Here is a 17,406-nt window from a genome sequence, read left to right on the forward strand (position 1 = left end):
GCCCGAGTGGAATGGGCCCTCAGCCCAACAGGAGGCTCCTTCCGAGCCAAAGAGTAGCACGCTTTGATGCACAGAACGACCCACCGAGAGATGGTCCGTTTATGTACCGCCCGTCCCTTTTTCGCACCCACGTAGCCAACAAACAGTTGGTCATCCACCCGGAACTGGCGTGTGCAATCCATATAAAATGAAAGCGCACGTTTTGGGTCCAGACGATGGAGCCGCTCTTCATCCTTTGAAGGATGCGGAGGCGGGAAGAAGGAGGGGAGGGTGATGGACTGCCCGATGTGAAAAGCAGAAACTACTTTGGGCAGGAAAGGTCTAGTCCTTAGAACCACCTTGTCAGGATGAATGGACAGGAAAGGAGGTTGGACAGAAAGAGCCTGGAGCTCACTCACTCTCCTGACAGAGGTGATGGCAACCAGGAAAGCCGTCTTTAAAGTCAGGAGACGGAGAGGACAAGAATGAAGGGGCTCAAAGGGAGCACACATCAAAAAGGTTAGAACCAGGTTCAAGTCCCACTGAGGCATCACAAACGGAACAGGTGGATACATGTGTGTGATGCCCTTCAAGAATCTCGTTACAATTGGGGACTTGAACAAAGAAGGCTGATCAGGAAGCCTTAGAAAGGCTGAAAGGGCTGAAAGGTAGCCCTTGATAGTGCCCAGAGCAGAGCCCTGCTGGGCAAGAGAGAGAAGAAACAGAAGAACCTCGGAAAGAGGGGCAGAAAGAGGATCCACAGCCTTTACTGTGCACCATGCCACAAATCTGTTCCACCGACAGGCGTATACCGACTTTGTGGAGGGACGCCTGGCTGCCAGAATTACATCACAGACTTCAGAAGGCAAGTCAAATGGCCTCAACTGCCGCTGCTCAATCTCCAAGCATGGAGGTGGAGACTGGACAGGTTCGGGTGGAGGACCGTCCCCTGCTGCTGCGACAGAAGGTCCTCCTGAAGGGGCAGGCGGATCGGGGGACCGAATGACATGCTGAGTAGCTCGGGATACCAGTACCTTCGAGCCCAGTCCGGAGCCACAAGGATAACTTGGGCCCGGTCGCGCCTGATCTTCTTCAGCACTCTGGGCAGAAGTGGTATAGGCGGAAAGGCGTATAACAGACCGCAACTCCACTCGCGCCGAAAGGCGTCGCCGTGCGAGTGCCGTCTTGGAAACTCCAACGCGCAGAACTGATGACATTGAGCATTCTCTTCTGTGGCGAATAGATCTAACCAAGGCTCTCCCCATTGCAGAAAGAGGCCTTGCGCCACGTCCGAGTTCAGACGCCATTCGTGATCCATCGAGCACCGACGGCTGAGTTCGTCCGCCCTGGCGTTCAGAGAACCTGCCAGTTGTTGAACCGTCAAAGTCACGCCCTGACGTTCCAGCCACTGCCAGAGGCACAGAGCATCCTGGCAAAGGGTCCACGACCTCACCCCGCCCTGTTTGTTGCAGTACCACATGGCGGTGGTGTTGTCTGTGAACACTTGCACCACACTCCCATTGACAAAGGGGAGGAATGCATTCAGTGCTAGACGAATCACCCGTAGCTCCAACAGGTTGATATGGAGCCGGGACTCCGCCGGAGACCAGATGCCTCTGATCTCCGCCTCTCCCAAGTGGCCTCCCCAGCCCTGGAGGGACGCGTCCGTCACGACAACGTGCTCTGGTTGGGGAAGGGAGAGGGATCTGCCTCTGACCCAATCGCGGTCCGTAAGCCACCACTGCAGTTGTCTCGCAGTGCCCTCCGAGATCAAGACGTGGTCGGACAAGTTGCCCTGATGCTGGGCCCACTGAAACTTCAGATCCCACTGCAGAGCCCGCATCCGCCACCGGGTGTGATGCACCAGAAGGATGCAGGAAGCCATCAGCCCCAGCAGCCGCAGCGTCACCCTGACCGAAACCCGGGATAGCGGCTGAAAGATGGGAATCAAAGCCTGTATATCCCGGACCCGCCGTTCCGGAGGATAAACCCGAAACTGCGCCGAGTCCAGAACCGCTCCGATGAAAAGGAGCTTTTGAGAGGGACACAGGTGTGATTTCGGCACATTGATGGAGAACCCCAGGTCGTGCAAGAGGTCTGCCGTCATCTAAAGATGGTGGACGACTGTCTGGGGCGAGTCCGCCTTCAACAACCAGGTAGGGGAAGACTGAAACCCCTAACCTGCGCAGATGGGCTGCGACCACCGCCAACACCTTTGTGAACACCCGTGGGGCGCTGGTAAGGCCGAAGGGGAGCACGATAAACTGAAAGTGCTCCTGGCCTACCGTGAACCGCAGGTAACGCCGGTGGGCCGGCAGGACGGGGATGTGAAAATACGCATCCTGCAAGTCCAACGCTACCATCCAGTCTTGCGGGTCTAGAGCAGCCAAGACCTGAGCTAATGTCAACATCTTGAACTTCTCCTTCCGGAGGAAGCCGTTGACGTTCCGTAGATCCAAGATAGGACGTAGGCCCCCTTTGTCCTTCTTGGGCACCAGAAAGTAGTGGGAATAGCAACCACGCCCTACTTCTGGCCCAGGAACGCGCTCGATGGCCCCCTTGGCCAAGAGGGCCGTAACTTCCTCCTGCAGAAGTGTCAAGTGGTCCCCCGACACACGGTGGTTCTGTTGTGGCATGGCTGGAGGAGTGGTCTCGAAGGGGAGGGAGTAGCCCCTTCGGACGAGTTGCAGCACCCACCTGTCCGATGTGATTGTGCGCCAGCGGGCGTGGTGATGGCAAACCCTGCCACCCACTGGCGTCACATGGGCCTGAAAGCACGGACTAGGAGGATTTGGAGGCAGATGCTGCGGGGGGAGGTGTGGCCTGACCTCGCCGTTGACCACGACCGCCTCCGCGGCGGTTTTCACGGCCGCCACCGCGTTGAAAAGTTTGTTGTGGCGCGTGGCTGGCAGCACGTGTGGGGACGCCCCTTCCTTGGCCACGAAAGGAGCGAAACGAATCCGTTTGCTGGCGCTGGGTCGAGAGACCCAAGGACTTGGCCGTGACCCTGGAGTCCTTGAAGCGTTCCAGCGCGTGGTCCGCCTTGTCACCAAACAGGCGACAGCCATCAAACGGCATATCCATCAAGGCATTCTGGACATCTGCCAAAAAGTTGGCGGATCTCAGCCAGGCGTGGCGACGAGTCGCCACCATCGTGGACATCGCTCTGCCCAGCGAGTCGGTCGTATCAAGACCACACCGTATGGAATATTTTGCTGCATCTCGGCCCTCAGCCACAGCCTTGCCGAGCTTCGCCCGCACCTCCATGGGGCATTCTGGCAGCAGTTCCGCAACCGTATCCCACACAGAGTGGGTGTAGCGGCCCAAGAGGCAAGCGGTGTTGCAAGACCGCAGTCCCAAACTCAGGGACGAGAAGACCTTCTTGCCATACTGGTCATACCTCTTAGATTCCCGGTTGGGCGGGGCCGACGGGAATGCGGTCTGGGAAGTCGAGGCCTGGATCACCAGACTCTCAGGGGTGGGATGGGTGGACAGGAACTTGGGGTCGTCCGGACAAGGACGGTGGCGTCTGGCCACGTTCCGATCAACAGGCGAACCTGAAGAGGGCCTGGACCACGTGCCCAACAGAACGTCTGACAAGGCTTCGTTAAACGGCAGCAGTGGCTCCTGTGGGCATGACTGCGGTTTGAAGACCTCAGTGAGGATGTTAGGCCTCACGGCAGTGACGGGGAGCTCAAGGTGTAAGGCCTTGGCAGCCCTCATCAACACCACTGAATAAGCAGCTCCCTCCTCCGATGCCACGGAAGGAGGAGAGACAAAGCCAGGGTTAGGAGAGTCGTCCAGACCACTGGCATCACCCAAATCACCTGTCCAGTCCACGTCGTACTGACACTCATGTGACAGAGGGTCCTCAGACCCCTCCCAACCTTCTCCGTACTCTACATCATCTCCATACTCGGAGGCAACAATGTAGACCGGCTCCTCGGGGTTCACAGGCCCCATCGGCGTCGAGCCCGGCGTCGAGCGACGCCGGTCCGACTCCGCGTCCGGATTCGGGGAGGGTATGGGGACGACGCCGCTCGGAGCCGGCACAGGGGAACCGGCGCTGCGCGGGGACGGCGTCGGGGGTAACCCCGATGGAATCGGCGCCGGAGAGGCCGGCAGACCAGCCGACGTCGATCCCGAAGGCCCCTGCGGCGCCGGGGTCGGAGCCGTCAGCGGCACCGGGGCCGGAGCACACGATGGCATCGAGTCAGGGACACCCGAACCGCTAGGGCCCCCAGACGGTAGCACTGGGCCCGAAGGCGCCGGAAGCCCCGTCGGAGAAGTGAGCGCCCTCATGGCCATGAGGAACGCCTCAATCTCCTCAGGCGTCGCACCTTGCCCAGGGACCGGAGGGTATGGAGCAGGCCGCGCCGGCGACTCTCGCGGAGCCGCGGGGTTGGGGTCACCCGAACCCCCGGCCGCATCGCGAGAGCGTCGGGGGGAGTCGGGGGTACGATGACGACGCCCCGACTTCTTGTGTTTCTTACCTGAAGAGCCCGACGAATGGTGACAACTTCCGGAGCGCCCGGCGCGGCTCCGCGACCACTCCCTCGAATGCTCCCTGGACCTCCGGCCGGACCGGGACCGCTCTCGACGCGGGGCCGACACCCGGAGCTCGAGTAGCTTGCGGGACCGCTCCCGTCTAGCCTTATTAGTCAGAGCCTGGCAATCGACGCAGGCGTCCACGTCGTGGTCGGGGCCCAGGCACCGGAGGCAGAGTCGGTGATGGTCCGTGACTGACATCGTGCGGTCACAACCGTCACAATTCTTGAAACCGGGCATCCTACCAGGCACCAAAAAGATATAGAAGTTAACAAACTTGGTCAAAAGACCGGAGTACTGCTCTTCGGATCTGCGCTTACTGGCAAGGAAAAAAGAAGAACTGACGTCAGCGCGCGGAGGCGCCGTCTATATACTCCAGCGACGTCATCACGGCGCACGACGCCAACGACGGACGCGGAGCCGCAGGGGACGCCTGCAGACGACGCCTACCGACGCGCACGGGTACTGCTACGCAAAAGTTTCCGGATCCAGACTGACGCCTGGGGATATTCTAAGGTAAGGAATCTAATACTAACGTGTTTCTTTCAGATTTGGCCATATGCAAATCAGTCTGACCCTGTGCCTCATGGGAACAGTCCAGCCTGAACTGCCAAGCCATGCCTTCCCTGGACCGGAAACAAGCTTCTGAGGACCGGTTTCTGGCATTTAAGCCGTCTTTTGCCCGGCTTGCTTGAATGCAGTGGCAAAGTGAGCAAGGTACTCAATCAAACCCATCTGAACCAATCAAACACTCACACCCAGTCAACCAATCTGAAATGCCAGAAACCAGTCCTCGGAAGCTTGTTTCCGGTCCAAGGAAGGCATGGCTTAGCAGTTCGGGCTGGACTGTTCCCATGAGGCACAGGGTCAGACTGATTTGCATATGACCATGTCTGAACTGGAGTGGCAGAGTGGGCTAAAGAACGGTGATGGATTAAACCCAGATCTGTTGACCTGGTGTGAGTGTTTGATTGGTTCAGATGCTCCATCCATCACCACCCCCTTTTGTACCGCTTTGTTCGCCATTAGTTGGCAGGGTATGCTCAGACGTGAGTCCCTTGCTCACTTTGCCACTAAATTCAAGCAAGTCGGGCTGAAGACGGCTGAAATGCCAGACACCGGTCCTCGGAAGCTTGTTTCCGGTCCAGGGAAGGCATGGCTTGGCAGTTCGGGCTGGACTGTTCCCATGAGGCACAGGGTCAGACTGATTTGCATATGGGACAGGAACAGACTAATTTACATATAGCCAGGTTCTGAGCTGGGATGGTGCAGTGAGCTAAAAAACGGTGATGGATCAAGCCCATCAGGATTCAAGCAAACCGGGCCGACGACGGCTGAAATGCCAGAAACCGGTCCCTGGAAGCTTGTCTCCTTTCTGGTGAAGAATTGGCTTGGTAGTTTGGTCTGCCCTGTTCCCATGATGCACTGGGCCAGGGACAGACTAATTTGCATATAGCCAGGTTCTGAGCTGGGATGGTGCAGTGAGCTAAATAACGGTGATGGATCAAGCCCTGATCTTTGGACTGGGTAAGAGTGGTCTGCTTAATTCAGACACTCTGTTCATCACCACCCCCTTTTCTGAATCATTTTTGGCCACTATAGGTGTGGCAGGGTACACTCAGACATGAGTCCCTTGCTCACTGCACCATCAGGATTCAAGCAAGCCGGGCCGGCGATGGCTGAAATGCCAGAAACCGGTCCCCGGAAGCTTGTCTCCTTTCTGGTGAAGAATTGGCTTGGTAGTTTGGTCTGCCCTGTTCCCATGATGCACTGGGCCAGGGACAGACTAATTTGCATATAGCCAGGTTCTGAGCTGGGATGGTGCAGTGAACTAAATAACGGTGATGGATCAAGCCCTGATCTTTGGACTGGGTAAGAGTGGTCTGCTTAATTCAGACACTCTGTTCATCACCACCCCCTTTTCTGAATCGATTTTGTGTTAGAGCACTGTTTGGGACTTTCCTAAGAATCTTTAGGCAAACATTCACCACGCATTTGTTTCTTAACACACAGCGACTTTTTGCTAGCTTGGACACATGGATATAGGTTCGCCCCTCTCGTGCACACGTACTAACTATTTTGAACGTTGAATTATTCTCTCGAGTTATTCTGAGCGCACGTGTTCCTCTCTAATGCTTCACTGATAAATTTTCACAAGCATAAAATATTTTTTATTTTATTTTTCCTCTGCTCAAATCTTGAATGAGCCACTTGGCATGAGCACTGATTTTTGATTCAGCATTATACTGCACACAAGTGTAAGTTTATTACCACCAGAGTGTCGCAGATGGACCCAGGGTCAATGGGCATTTTACTTTTTTTTGTCACAGGAAGGACCCCTTGAAGAAGGGCTGGACCCAAAATGCATCGGGGAATTACTTTTGTTACTTCTGTGAATTAAACAAAGTTTGTTCTTGAATGACAGAACATGTAAACGTATTCTGAGAAGAATTCATATGAAATTGATGGACATTTCACTATTGGAGTATGAAGATGAATAAACCAAAGTGAAACATACCGAATGGTATGGTTATTGTTATAAGCAGAATTCTCGCAAAGGGAGTGCTTTAAAGAGTACCTTCTTCCAGTGGTGAAGGATTTTACTTTCATACCAACAAGGAATTACACATGTGGTCCGAATATTGCCAAAGTCATTGCAACCTAACGCCTTTGGTTCCGTCCAAAGTGTAAGCCCTCTGTCATCACATTGCAACCGCTGCAGAGAAGGATATCGTCTTACCTACCTGTTACAGGGAATATGCTGATGTATTCAGGTCCGTTCGGGCAGAGGAACTCCCTCCCTACAGGGAATACAATTGTCGGATTGAGCTTCTACCAGGAGCGGTGGTTCCATGAGGAAGAGCCTATGCCCTCATGGAAACGGAAAACAAACACCTGAGACTATACTTGGATAAATATCTTGCCTTAGGATTCATCCGTCCTTTCAGGTCTCAACGGCATCTCCCCTGTTTTTCATACCAAAAGCTAATGGGGAGTTAAGGACTTGCATTGACTTCAGAGGCCTCAATGCGATCACCGTAAAAAATCAATATCCATTGCCCTTGATTTTTGTTCTTTGGAACAAGTAAAGACAGCGGTCATTTATACCAAACTTGACTTCAGGGGAGTGTACCATTTGGTTCGGATGCGTGGCGGCGACGAATGGAAAACAGCCTTCAAGATGCGGCATGGGCTGTTTGAGTCCCTCCTCATTCTGTTTGGGCTTTGCAACGCCCCCGCGGCCTTCAAGTTCTTCATGAACGACGTGCTCATAGACTATGTGGATCAATTTGTCGTTGTTTTCATCGATGATATCTTGGTATAGTCCTCCCGGGAAGAGGAACACATTAAGCATGTGGGTCAAGTCCTTCAAGTTCTACAGAAGCATTGCTTGTTCTGCAAGATAAACAAATGCGAGTTTCACGCAACCACCATAGAATTTCTAGGGGTAATGCTCACCCCTTCAGGGTAAGTAATGGCCAAGAGGAAAATCAAAGCAATCAAAGCCTTGTCCCTGGAACATAAAAGGCATCCAATGCTTTTTATAGGAGGTTAATCCATCAGTTCTCCAACATGGTAGCTCCAATCATGAAACTGTTAAGAAAGAACACGCCCTTCTTAAGGTCTTTAGAAGCACAGACCGCGTTTGAGGCACTCAAAAAAGCTTTCACGTCTGCCCTGATCCTCACGCACGCCAATCCGGAGATTCCATTTATCATGGAAGCAGATGCTTCTGAAGTGGCAGTGGGAGCAGTGTTATCCCAAAGACACAATACGACAGGCCAACTCCACCCGATAGCATTCATGTCCAGGAAATTGAAATCCGCAGAACAGAACTACACCATCGCCTAAAAGGAATTGTTGGCCATCAAGGACGCCTTTTCGGAATGGAGACACTGGCTGATGGGGGCTAAACACCAGGTGACTGTATATACAGATCACAACAATCTTCAGTTCATGAGAGCCGCTCCTCATCTCACTCCACGTCAGCTCCACTAGATGTTGTTCTTTGCTGAGTTCCATTTCATCGTCATCTTTTGCCCTGGCAAAGATAACAAGAAGGCAGACTCACTAACACGGCAAGAAACCCCGTCAATCAACAGACCTCGATCGAGGGAGCAATCATTGAACCCAAGAAAGTACTTTTCACAGTACAGACAGACGACTACCTGCGGAAGGTAAAACAATGTATTCAGACCTTTACTTGGAGGAATTGGCTAAAACATCATCCGAAATGGCAACTGAATCATGGACTGCCCATGAAGAGTCAGCAAGTGCTGGTCCCACCTCAGGAACTGAGAAAACTAGTGTTTCAGCGGTGCCATGATCTTTCCGGTGCAGGACATGCTGGTGGTAAAAAGACCATGGAGAGGGTGCTACGCCAGTTCTGGTGGCCCACCGTATGTCAGGATGTCCTGTTATGGGTGAAACGCTGTTCCACTTGTGCACAGATGAAAAATGATCATCGCAAGACCCAGGGTCTGCTACAACCGTTACCCACACCAAAGACCCTGTGGGAACGGATCTTAGTGGACTTCATAGTGGGTTTACCCCGGGATCAGGGGTGCACTGCAATCATAGTAGTCATTGATTACTTTACCAAAATGGGGCATTTTATAGCATGCACTCAGATGCCGTCTGCAGGGCAGTTAGCACGGTTCTTACTAACGAATGTGGTCCCGTTATACAGCCTTTCGAGAGTGATCATATCCGACAGTGGTACACAATTCACCACTCTCCTCTGGAAAATGTAGTGTTCCGAGTTGTGGATAGAGACCTCCCTTTCCATGAGCCTTCACCCTCAAACGGACGGCCAAACAGAGAGGCCTGAATCAAACACTGAAACTGTTTCTGCGATGTTACGTGGACCAGAACACAGAAGCATGGGTGGAATGGTTGTGGTTAGCGGAGATAGCTTACAATAGTAACACGCATAGTTCCACACAACACGCTTATTTTTTCAGCACCTATGGTTTCCATGCTCGCTTTATTCCTTTTATACTTCCCAGTCACAACACTAAGCTCCCAGAAGTGCACAAAAGAATGCATCAGATAAGGAAGACATTGCTTGCTACACAAAACAACCTGCGAGATGCTAAAGAACAGTACAAGAAACAGGCAGACAAACACCGTAGGCCTTGCCCGACTTATAAAAAGGGAGAGCTAGTCTGGTTATCGACAGGAACATCAGGTTCAAGAGGCATTGTGTATTCAACCCTAAAATACATAGGTCCTTATAAGGTGGTTAAACACATCAACCCGGTAGCTTTGAAACTGAGGTTGCCTACTCATTTCCGTATACACCATGTTTTTCATGTGTCTCTTTTAAAGCCATCTCACTGCCCAGTCAAAAAACTACCCGTTCCCATCTAGGTTCAACAAGATCCGGAATACGAGGTTAAGGGCATTCTGGATTCTAGAATAACCAGACATAAGTTGTGGTATCTAGTTTCTTGGAAGGGATATGGTCCGGAGGACGATTCGTGGGAGCCTGCAGAGGTGGTACATGCTGCATGTTTGGTGAGTGCTTTCCCGAATAAGCTGCGTGTCTGTCAGTGTTCTACGGGAGGGGGATGTATTGTCAGGACGCATCTACCTGGTGCACACTGACAGGCGTATATCGGCGATATCCGAGCAAAGAACTACAGTTCCCGGGTTTCCTTACGTGGGGGACGCCCCACGTGGACTGACGTCATGGCAGAATCCGGATATACTGGAGTGAGGGAGTCCGGTCACTGACGATTATTTTGCTCGATCCTGTTCTGACCACAGAGACATCTTCTCCGAAGACTGATGCGGTAAGGGTGTAGCACTGGTGTCTCCTTTTCCAAGGTTTAGTCTGCAGCATTCCTTTTGGTCCATGACCTGTGGTTACCCCGTTAGCGAGATTGATCGTACGGTCTCATGTGGAGTTGAGCTTGGAGACTCTGTGGGGTTACTTTCCTTGTGGGTAATATCCCCTGTTGGTGAGACCAACGGCTCCCGCGGTTTCATGCTGGGGATATTTCTTGTCACGAGGAACACTCTTTCGTGCCTGTTCTTCTGATCATAGCGCGCACTCTAAACTTCCAACAGAGAGGGAAGCGCATTGACCTATCGTTGATTTCTCCTAAGGAAAGCCTCCCTGATTACTGTATTTTACTGTGACTATTGGTATTCTGCTTCCTGAAAATCCCCGAACGCCTTATTACATTATTTGTGGGCGCACTGCATCATTCAAAGAAAAGAGCGTAAAAATATGTACTAACCAAGCTTTTTATAGTGCATGCCCGGTGATCCAACCCCTTTTGTGCCTTGGTATTGTGGAACCTTTAACAGTACAAAGTTGCTTCCTTTAGAATATAGTACATGTACGTTAATGTACTAACCTGCTCTTCTTACCTGTTATTTTGTGTTTGTTTAAACAAGGAGAGAGAGAATAGTAGGGAGTGTCCAGGTGGATACAGCCTATGCACTTCAAGCCATTCAACACCTAATTCGGGTAGTTGGGGGTGTTATCTCTTATGTTGTTACTACTAGAAGCTTGTTTCACATACATGTACAAGATTCACTGTTATTGTTTTCTCCTCATAGTTTTCGTGTTGGGAAAATTGCAAAACACCCTCTTCTCTCTCCTGGTACTATCACTTCTCTTTCTTTTACAGGTAGAGTGGTATAGCTTGTCCTACTGTTTCAGTATATGGCCGTGGTTCCCAAACTGTGCGCCGCGGCGCCCCTGTGCGCCGAATTGAGGAGCCAGGGGCGCCGTGGCACGATGTGGGAAAGTGAAGCAGCCAAGAAGCTAGAGTGAATGCCTTGGCTTGGCTTATATTTTATGTGTGATTTCTAACGTGCTCCGTTTTTACAGTAAACATAATGCTGGTGATACGAGTGTAAAACAAAGGTTGGGCAGAAGATCGGCATTCTGCCTAACCTTCGTTTTACACCTGTATCACCAGCATTATTTTTACTGTAAAAATGGAGCATGTTAGGAATTACACATAAAATATAAGCCAAGCCAAGGCCTTCTCTCAGAGAGAAGAACGCCTTGGTTTGGCTTATATTTTATGTCTGATTTCTAACGTGCTCCGTTGTTACAGTAAAAATAATACTGGTGAAATGCTAATCACAGTTTGGGAACCACGGCGGCTTAAAGGTGCCAAAAGGGGCATAAAGGTTAAAGTGGCGAGAGGAAAAGGCAAAAGCACAGAAAGGCAAAACTGCAAAAAGGTGAAAGGCAAATAGCAAGAGACAGAAATGAAAAAGAAGGCTAACATAGAGAAGCAGATGTGGGTCTCAGGTTTAGTGCAGCAGCAGCTGGGCTCAAAAGGGCGAGGCCGGGCTAGAGAGCCAAGGCACAGTTGAGGCAGGCAGACAGGGCCAGCAGGGCCAGGCAGCGCCTTTTCAATCAATGTTGAGCAAACAATCTTTGCTGTTTTCGTATATGCTAAACAAACTCACTTTTATAATCAACGTTAGATTGTTTCCAATCCTTGAAACAAAAGAAATGCTTTTTAACATTGCAGCAAGCATAGCTGTCACATCGACAGCCTGTAAAATGTAAGAATCAGTATTATTGTTGTATTTACGCCCCTTTGTGAAGTCAGCACCCGGTGCGGTGGCACCGGTTGCACCGCCCTTGAGCCGGCCCTGAGTGAAGGGTGTTAGAGCACTGTACATAACGCACACATTACACAGAGACTATCAATCATAGGTGTGCAAATCAGCATATAGGACATGTTACATAAGACAAAGGACAAACTCAATAACCCACGGACCTGTTTATGTTACATTCACTTTGTGATCTGCATGGTACATGTTCTGTGCAACAGGCATATCAACCATCTGCACTACCTAACCAAGAATAACAACTTCCTCGAATCAAAACTTCTATTAGACAAAACTCTGATCTTGCCTGCTAGATGCCAGGAACGGGGCAGCAGGTGCTTTTACGCATCATAAAAAAAATGTTTTCACCGGTAAAAAAATGGTGGGGAGCCATGGCAAACTGCCAATAAGGTCAAGGGAGCCACGGGTCAAAAAAGTTTGGGAACCACTGGTATATGGTATAGTGTTTGGTTTGGTTACATGTATTAGGGGGAACAGTGTATTTACCGTGTTTTTTGCTGTGCCTTCCTCAGATCTCCCTCCAAGCTGTCCCTACCCTTTCGTTCCCTCACTTGACTATCCCACTAGTCCGTGTGTACATAAATTCCGGACTTGGGGCAGTCGAGAGGTGGACCCTATTGAGAATCAGCACAATCCTGAGGACATCGGAAACTTTACAGCTTGGTCTCCAACCAGCTGTCTAAGACAGCTAGGTTGAGAGCTTCAAAGTGCACAAGTCACTTTGGGCGGGGCAAGACAGCCGTCCAAAGTGACATGCGCACTTTGGAGCATCCAGCCTGCCACTGCTTCTGTCCTCTGCTGGCAATCGGAAGTAGAGGACATGCCCTGTATGTCTCTGGGCTCGGGTTTTTGGCTTCTACAGCACACTCCACGGTAAAAAATAAAACGGCAATGAAATCTTTTAATTGCCATTTTATTTTTTTCTGTGCAGCTCACAGCGGTGACGAGGCAATGCCTCCCCGCCCAAGTGAAGAAACCGCCACTGCTGTCATATTTTTTACTATCGGCTGCATTTTGTGCACATTTTTATCATATTCAAAAAGGGGGGCAAAAGAGGGAAGAATAAGCCAGGGCGCCCTCCACGCAATATAATAAAAAATTTAAAAAAACTGGTTATGAAACACACAGCTGCATGAAAACTTCTAGAGGAATGTCACGTAACTTCTTCTTTATGTTTGCGACACAGAAATGTACATTTAATCATATTCCCCCCATTTGTGTCTGTTTTGTAAATGTAAAAACATTTAAGGAGGCAGGCCGGTGTACAAATAATGTTTGACAAGTGTTCAAATCAAAGAGGTGTTCAAAAGAGAACCAAAAAGTAAAGAGGGTCGAGGAAGTGCCTCACCTAAGCAACACCACGGGAGCAGTTGGCATGTATTCACCAATCAGCTCACTGTGTGTTCATTGGCACTTCCAAGGCTAAAAGGAAAAACAACTCGCAAAAATATATGTAAAAGAGAAGAAAGCAATGTGTCAAAAAGTGATATTTGCTATGTCCAAGTAATCAATCTCTTCAGGTTAAAACGGTCTAAACATGATACCTTTGTCTTAAATGAGTACAGATACGGCCAAAATTAAAATTATGAGCTGTGTATTTCCGTAACTTCATTTTAACTTTTTGCGAGTACCACACTGGCCCTACTCCTTTTACAGGGGGGTCTTTAGGGGTTGATTGTTTATGCATGCAGTGACCAAACTCAACCTGTTCTTTACTTATTAGTGGTGAGATGGAATTTGTCCCCCAAAAATCCATTCTGGCCAATTTGTGACATGTGGGAGATATGAACTGTCAAAAATCGATTCTGTTCATTGAATTTGAACTAGCACATTCACGTTATTACTCCATACAACTCGATGATAGGACAGAGCTCTGGTTTTCAGGCAAAGCATGTTTTCCAAGGAATGCGAGCTAACTAAAAGACCCGCTGCAACACTTTGCAAAGTTTGGAGGTGTGTTGGGGAGGAAGAGCCCATTTGTTAATGACAGGCACAGCCCTCTTTCACCCCCTCGCTTGCTTCCTACCCTTGGCCATAAACTCTTTGATGCAGGCCTGTGGTGGGCAGCTGCGGCCCTCCAGTGAGCGACGGCCCCTCCCCGGCACACGCAGAGCCGCCTGGCCCGGGACACAGTGGGAGGAGCAGCGCTGAGAGGACCGTGCTTTGCTGCTCGGCTGAAACCTGCGCGCGCGGGAGGGAGGGACTGTGCTGCCGGCTCGTGCGCCCATGGTCCTGGCCGCTGCCATGAAGCCGGCCCGGGAACCCAGCGAGAGCGAGCAGCCCGAGAGGGAGGCCAGGAACACTGGGGCCGTGCCCACCACCAGCTCCAGCGGCACCCTGGCCGCTCCGGCGGCGCCCGCAGGAGGGGCCCCCACCATGTCCCCTCACCACCAGCTCCTGCACAAGTAAGAGGCTGTGTACAGTGTGCGTGTGCGAGGCGAGGGGGCTGAGCCGAGGGAGGGGGGACGCAGCAATACATCTTATCGCAAAATGCCTCTCTGCGTGAAGGGCTATTTATTGTTCCCAAACATATCCCCTGAAGAACGGCATCCTTTCTGCCCAAATAAATATTCTCTCCGTCCAAATTTTGAATACCTCCGCGCTTGTGTGACGCGTATGTGTCGTCTCCCAAATATAATTCCGTAGCATCATGTTACTCTTTCGCCCCGGAATGCAGTAAGTCCTAGAATTTTTTTTTCTGTTTCCCTAGAAATGTCCTCCCCTGCAACGAAATACGTCTTCCTCAACAAAACACCCATTGAAGGGCCCATAATGACATTACTTCTTCTCAAACTTTTGTTCCATCTTTCTAAATTGCTATTCCATCCTCCTAAACATTGCTCTTTCTCATCAATACGTCAGTCATTCGCGAAATATTTTTCCTTCAAAAGTGTTACTTCTTTTTCTTCACAAAGTTCTGCCTTCTTCCCATCATGCCATCCCTCCCGCGTCTTTCACATATCAAACATTCATTGTGTAAATTGTGATCAAGTGCTAAATACTTTGTTAGTGGGAGTGTGGACCCTGTTGGGGGACTAGTGACACTCCACGTGCGCTGTAGAGGTGATGGCCTCGTTATGACACAGAAGGAAATGAAAGGCCTTACTGTCAAGGGTACAGGGAATTGTACTTGATATGAGCAAGGACATGCTTTCTGAAGTGTGTGCCTATGCGAGCATGTATGCGTACATGTGCGTGCATGCCCACGTGTTTCAAGACGAAAACATTCTGAATTACATTATTCCATTTCAAGTAGATGTATCTTGTTGGAAAGAAGGAAAGTCATTTTTGTTGTTTCGCTGTAAATTAGCCCTCCAAAGACACTGGTTTGTTAGATACTGCAAAACAATATAAGATATTATAATGAAAACATGAACACGTTTTAACATTCTGCTTTCGGGACCTTCTACGTAAACTGTGCAACCACTTTCTAGGGGAAGCAAGCACTGCGAAAAAAGAGAATTTGAATTTTATATACTTCTTGCTGCCAGTTCCCACACACTTATGCTCTTTGTGGGACAGTGTTGCTACTTGAAGCACGATCCGCTCCATTTCAGACAGAAAGAAACAGCACCAAAACTTTCAGCAGAAACAGAGCGTGCTCCACTGGTGTGGGTTTCCATACGCCCATACGCCCCCCCCCCCCCCCCCAAAATGTTTTTTTTTCCTCTAGCCAGGGCCTGGAAGAAGTTCCATATTTTAAAATGCAACATCCTCAGAAAACAGCCAATAAAAATTTAATATAGGTAAATAAATCAACATTTAAATGTGCATGTACCTTCTTTAAATCAAGGTGTGCATGTGCGTGTTAGGTGCAGCAATGTGCTGGTGATGTAAAGTGCAAAGTGACGCCGGGCAGCGATGTGATCAATCTGCGGATGCCTACCCGCGTCCATCGTGACGGATGTTTATTTAGCCTTATTTTTGAAGACGGGGGTGAGAGGGTGTTCCACATAGGCACCAACTTCAAAAGGCCACGATGGCAGAGTGGCTCACACCAGCAGGACAAATACTTCAGGGGCATAGAGCTGCTGACAGCAGTATGCAGTAACTATTCCATAGCCCAGCCTATTACTTTATTTTTCTATTTTTTTAAATAAAAATATGTAATGTTTGGGTTCTTGAAAAGCGTGAACGGAACCCATAAACTCAGTACGATTTTACGATTTGACCAGGATCACAGTTTGGTGAAGTAAAAAAATGCACGGTCGGTCGTCAGATCTTCGAGTTCCACTCTTTTTAAAATCAGCGACTAGACAACTTTTCAAATTTCAAAGTGGTTACAATCGTTATTTTTATTACCCATCTTCTCCCTTCTCATGAAACCAGACTATGTTTTCTCCCTATCGGGGCCCCGCAAAGTGGCATGCCCCCTGGTGTGAGTGAATGCAGCCTTTCTTTCCTTGCATTTGCTCCCTGACAACAGTGACATCTTAAAGCAGGTGCTTTTTATTGGGAGCAACAACAATCAAAGATGGAAGGAAGATAACTGTGTGGAGAAAGTGTTCTCAGCTCTTCACAAGTGACATTTAAAAGCCACGTGGCCCTCGGGCCCCGCTTCCCATGTGTACATCTACGGCCAGGCCGGTGCTTGGGGCCTGCAGAGTAGAGAAACCCCAAACTAAATGCACCGGGGACATAATGGCTATAGGGTAAACAACCCATCTGGACAATCCGACCACAATCACGGGTCCAGATTTAAAGAAAAATTAGCGATGGCCTAGAGTTGTAAGCTGATTCGTGATTGGTCAGTTACCTGTCGCTGTCAGGTTTCTCAGACGGTAAGGTAATCTAATGGCCTATTCAAAGTCTTCACGCCCAAATTAAAGAGCTGGTAAACTGCTTCAAACACAAGAAAGAATGTGTTTACAAAAGAGTTTACATATTTTTGGGTGGTTGTATATTTTTGCTTTCATTAGGAATGTAATTTTTATATTAACACAATCTTAAAAAACGTTCATGGGAGCTTAGATTTGAAGTTGCAATATACCCCTTTCAGAGGTGCCTCTTGCCGTCCAATAATGACCAGTGCGGCGCTAGGACACTTAGGGGCAGATTTATGAAGGGCTTGCGCCACGTTTACGCCGCCGTTGCGTGACGCAACGGCGCAGAAACGTGGCGCATCCCTGCGCCCTATTTACAACATGACGCATCTAGGAGATGCGTCACGTTGTACAGCACTGCGCCATGAGGAGGCGTTCCTGCGCAGGGGGGGCGTTCCTGCGCAGGAACGCCTCCTGAAAGTGGCTGAGTGAAATCTATGAGATTTCA

The 17,406-nt window shown here is 50.0% G+C and overlaps 1 protein-coding gene across 1 annotated transcript in view; it reads left to right on the top strand.

The window, feature by feature from the left end:
• Positions 1–14,253: 14,253 nt before the first annotated feature.
• Positions 14,254–17,406, top strand: part of RBM20 (RNA binding motif protein 20) — a 512,103-nt gene continuing 508,950 nt past the window's right edge. Inside the window, exon 1 of the mRNA XM_086922775.1 lies at positions 14,254–14,540. Coding sequence (XP_086778901.1) covers positions 14,362–14,540 — 179 coding nt within the window. The 5' untranslated portion in view covers positions 14,254–14,361. The remainder of the gene's footprint in view (positions 14,541–17,406) is intronic.

This window comes from Lissotriton vulgaris, chromosome 5 (assembly GCF_964263255.1).
Source record: "Lissotriton vulgaris chromosome 5, aLisVul1.2, whole genome shotgun sequence".
NCBI lineage: Eukaryota > Metazoa > Chordata > Amphibia > Caudata > Salamandridae > Lissotriton > Lissotriton vulgaris.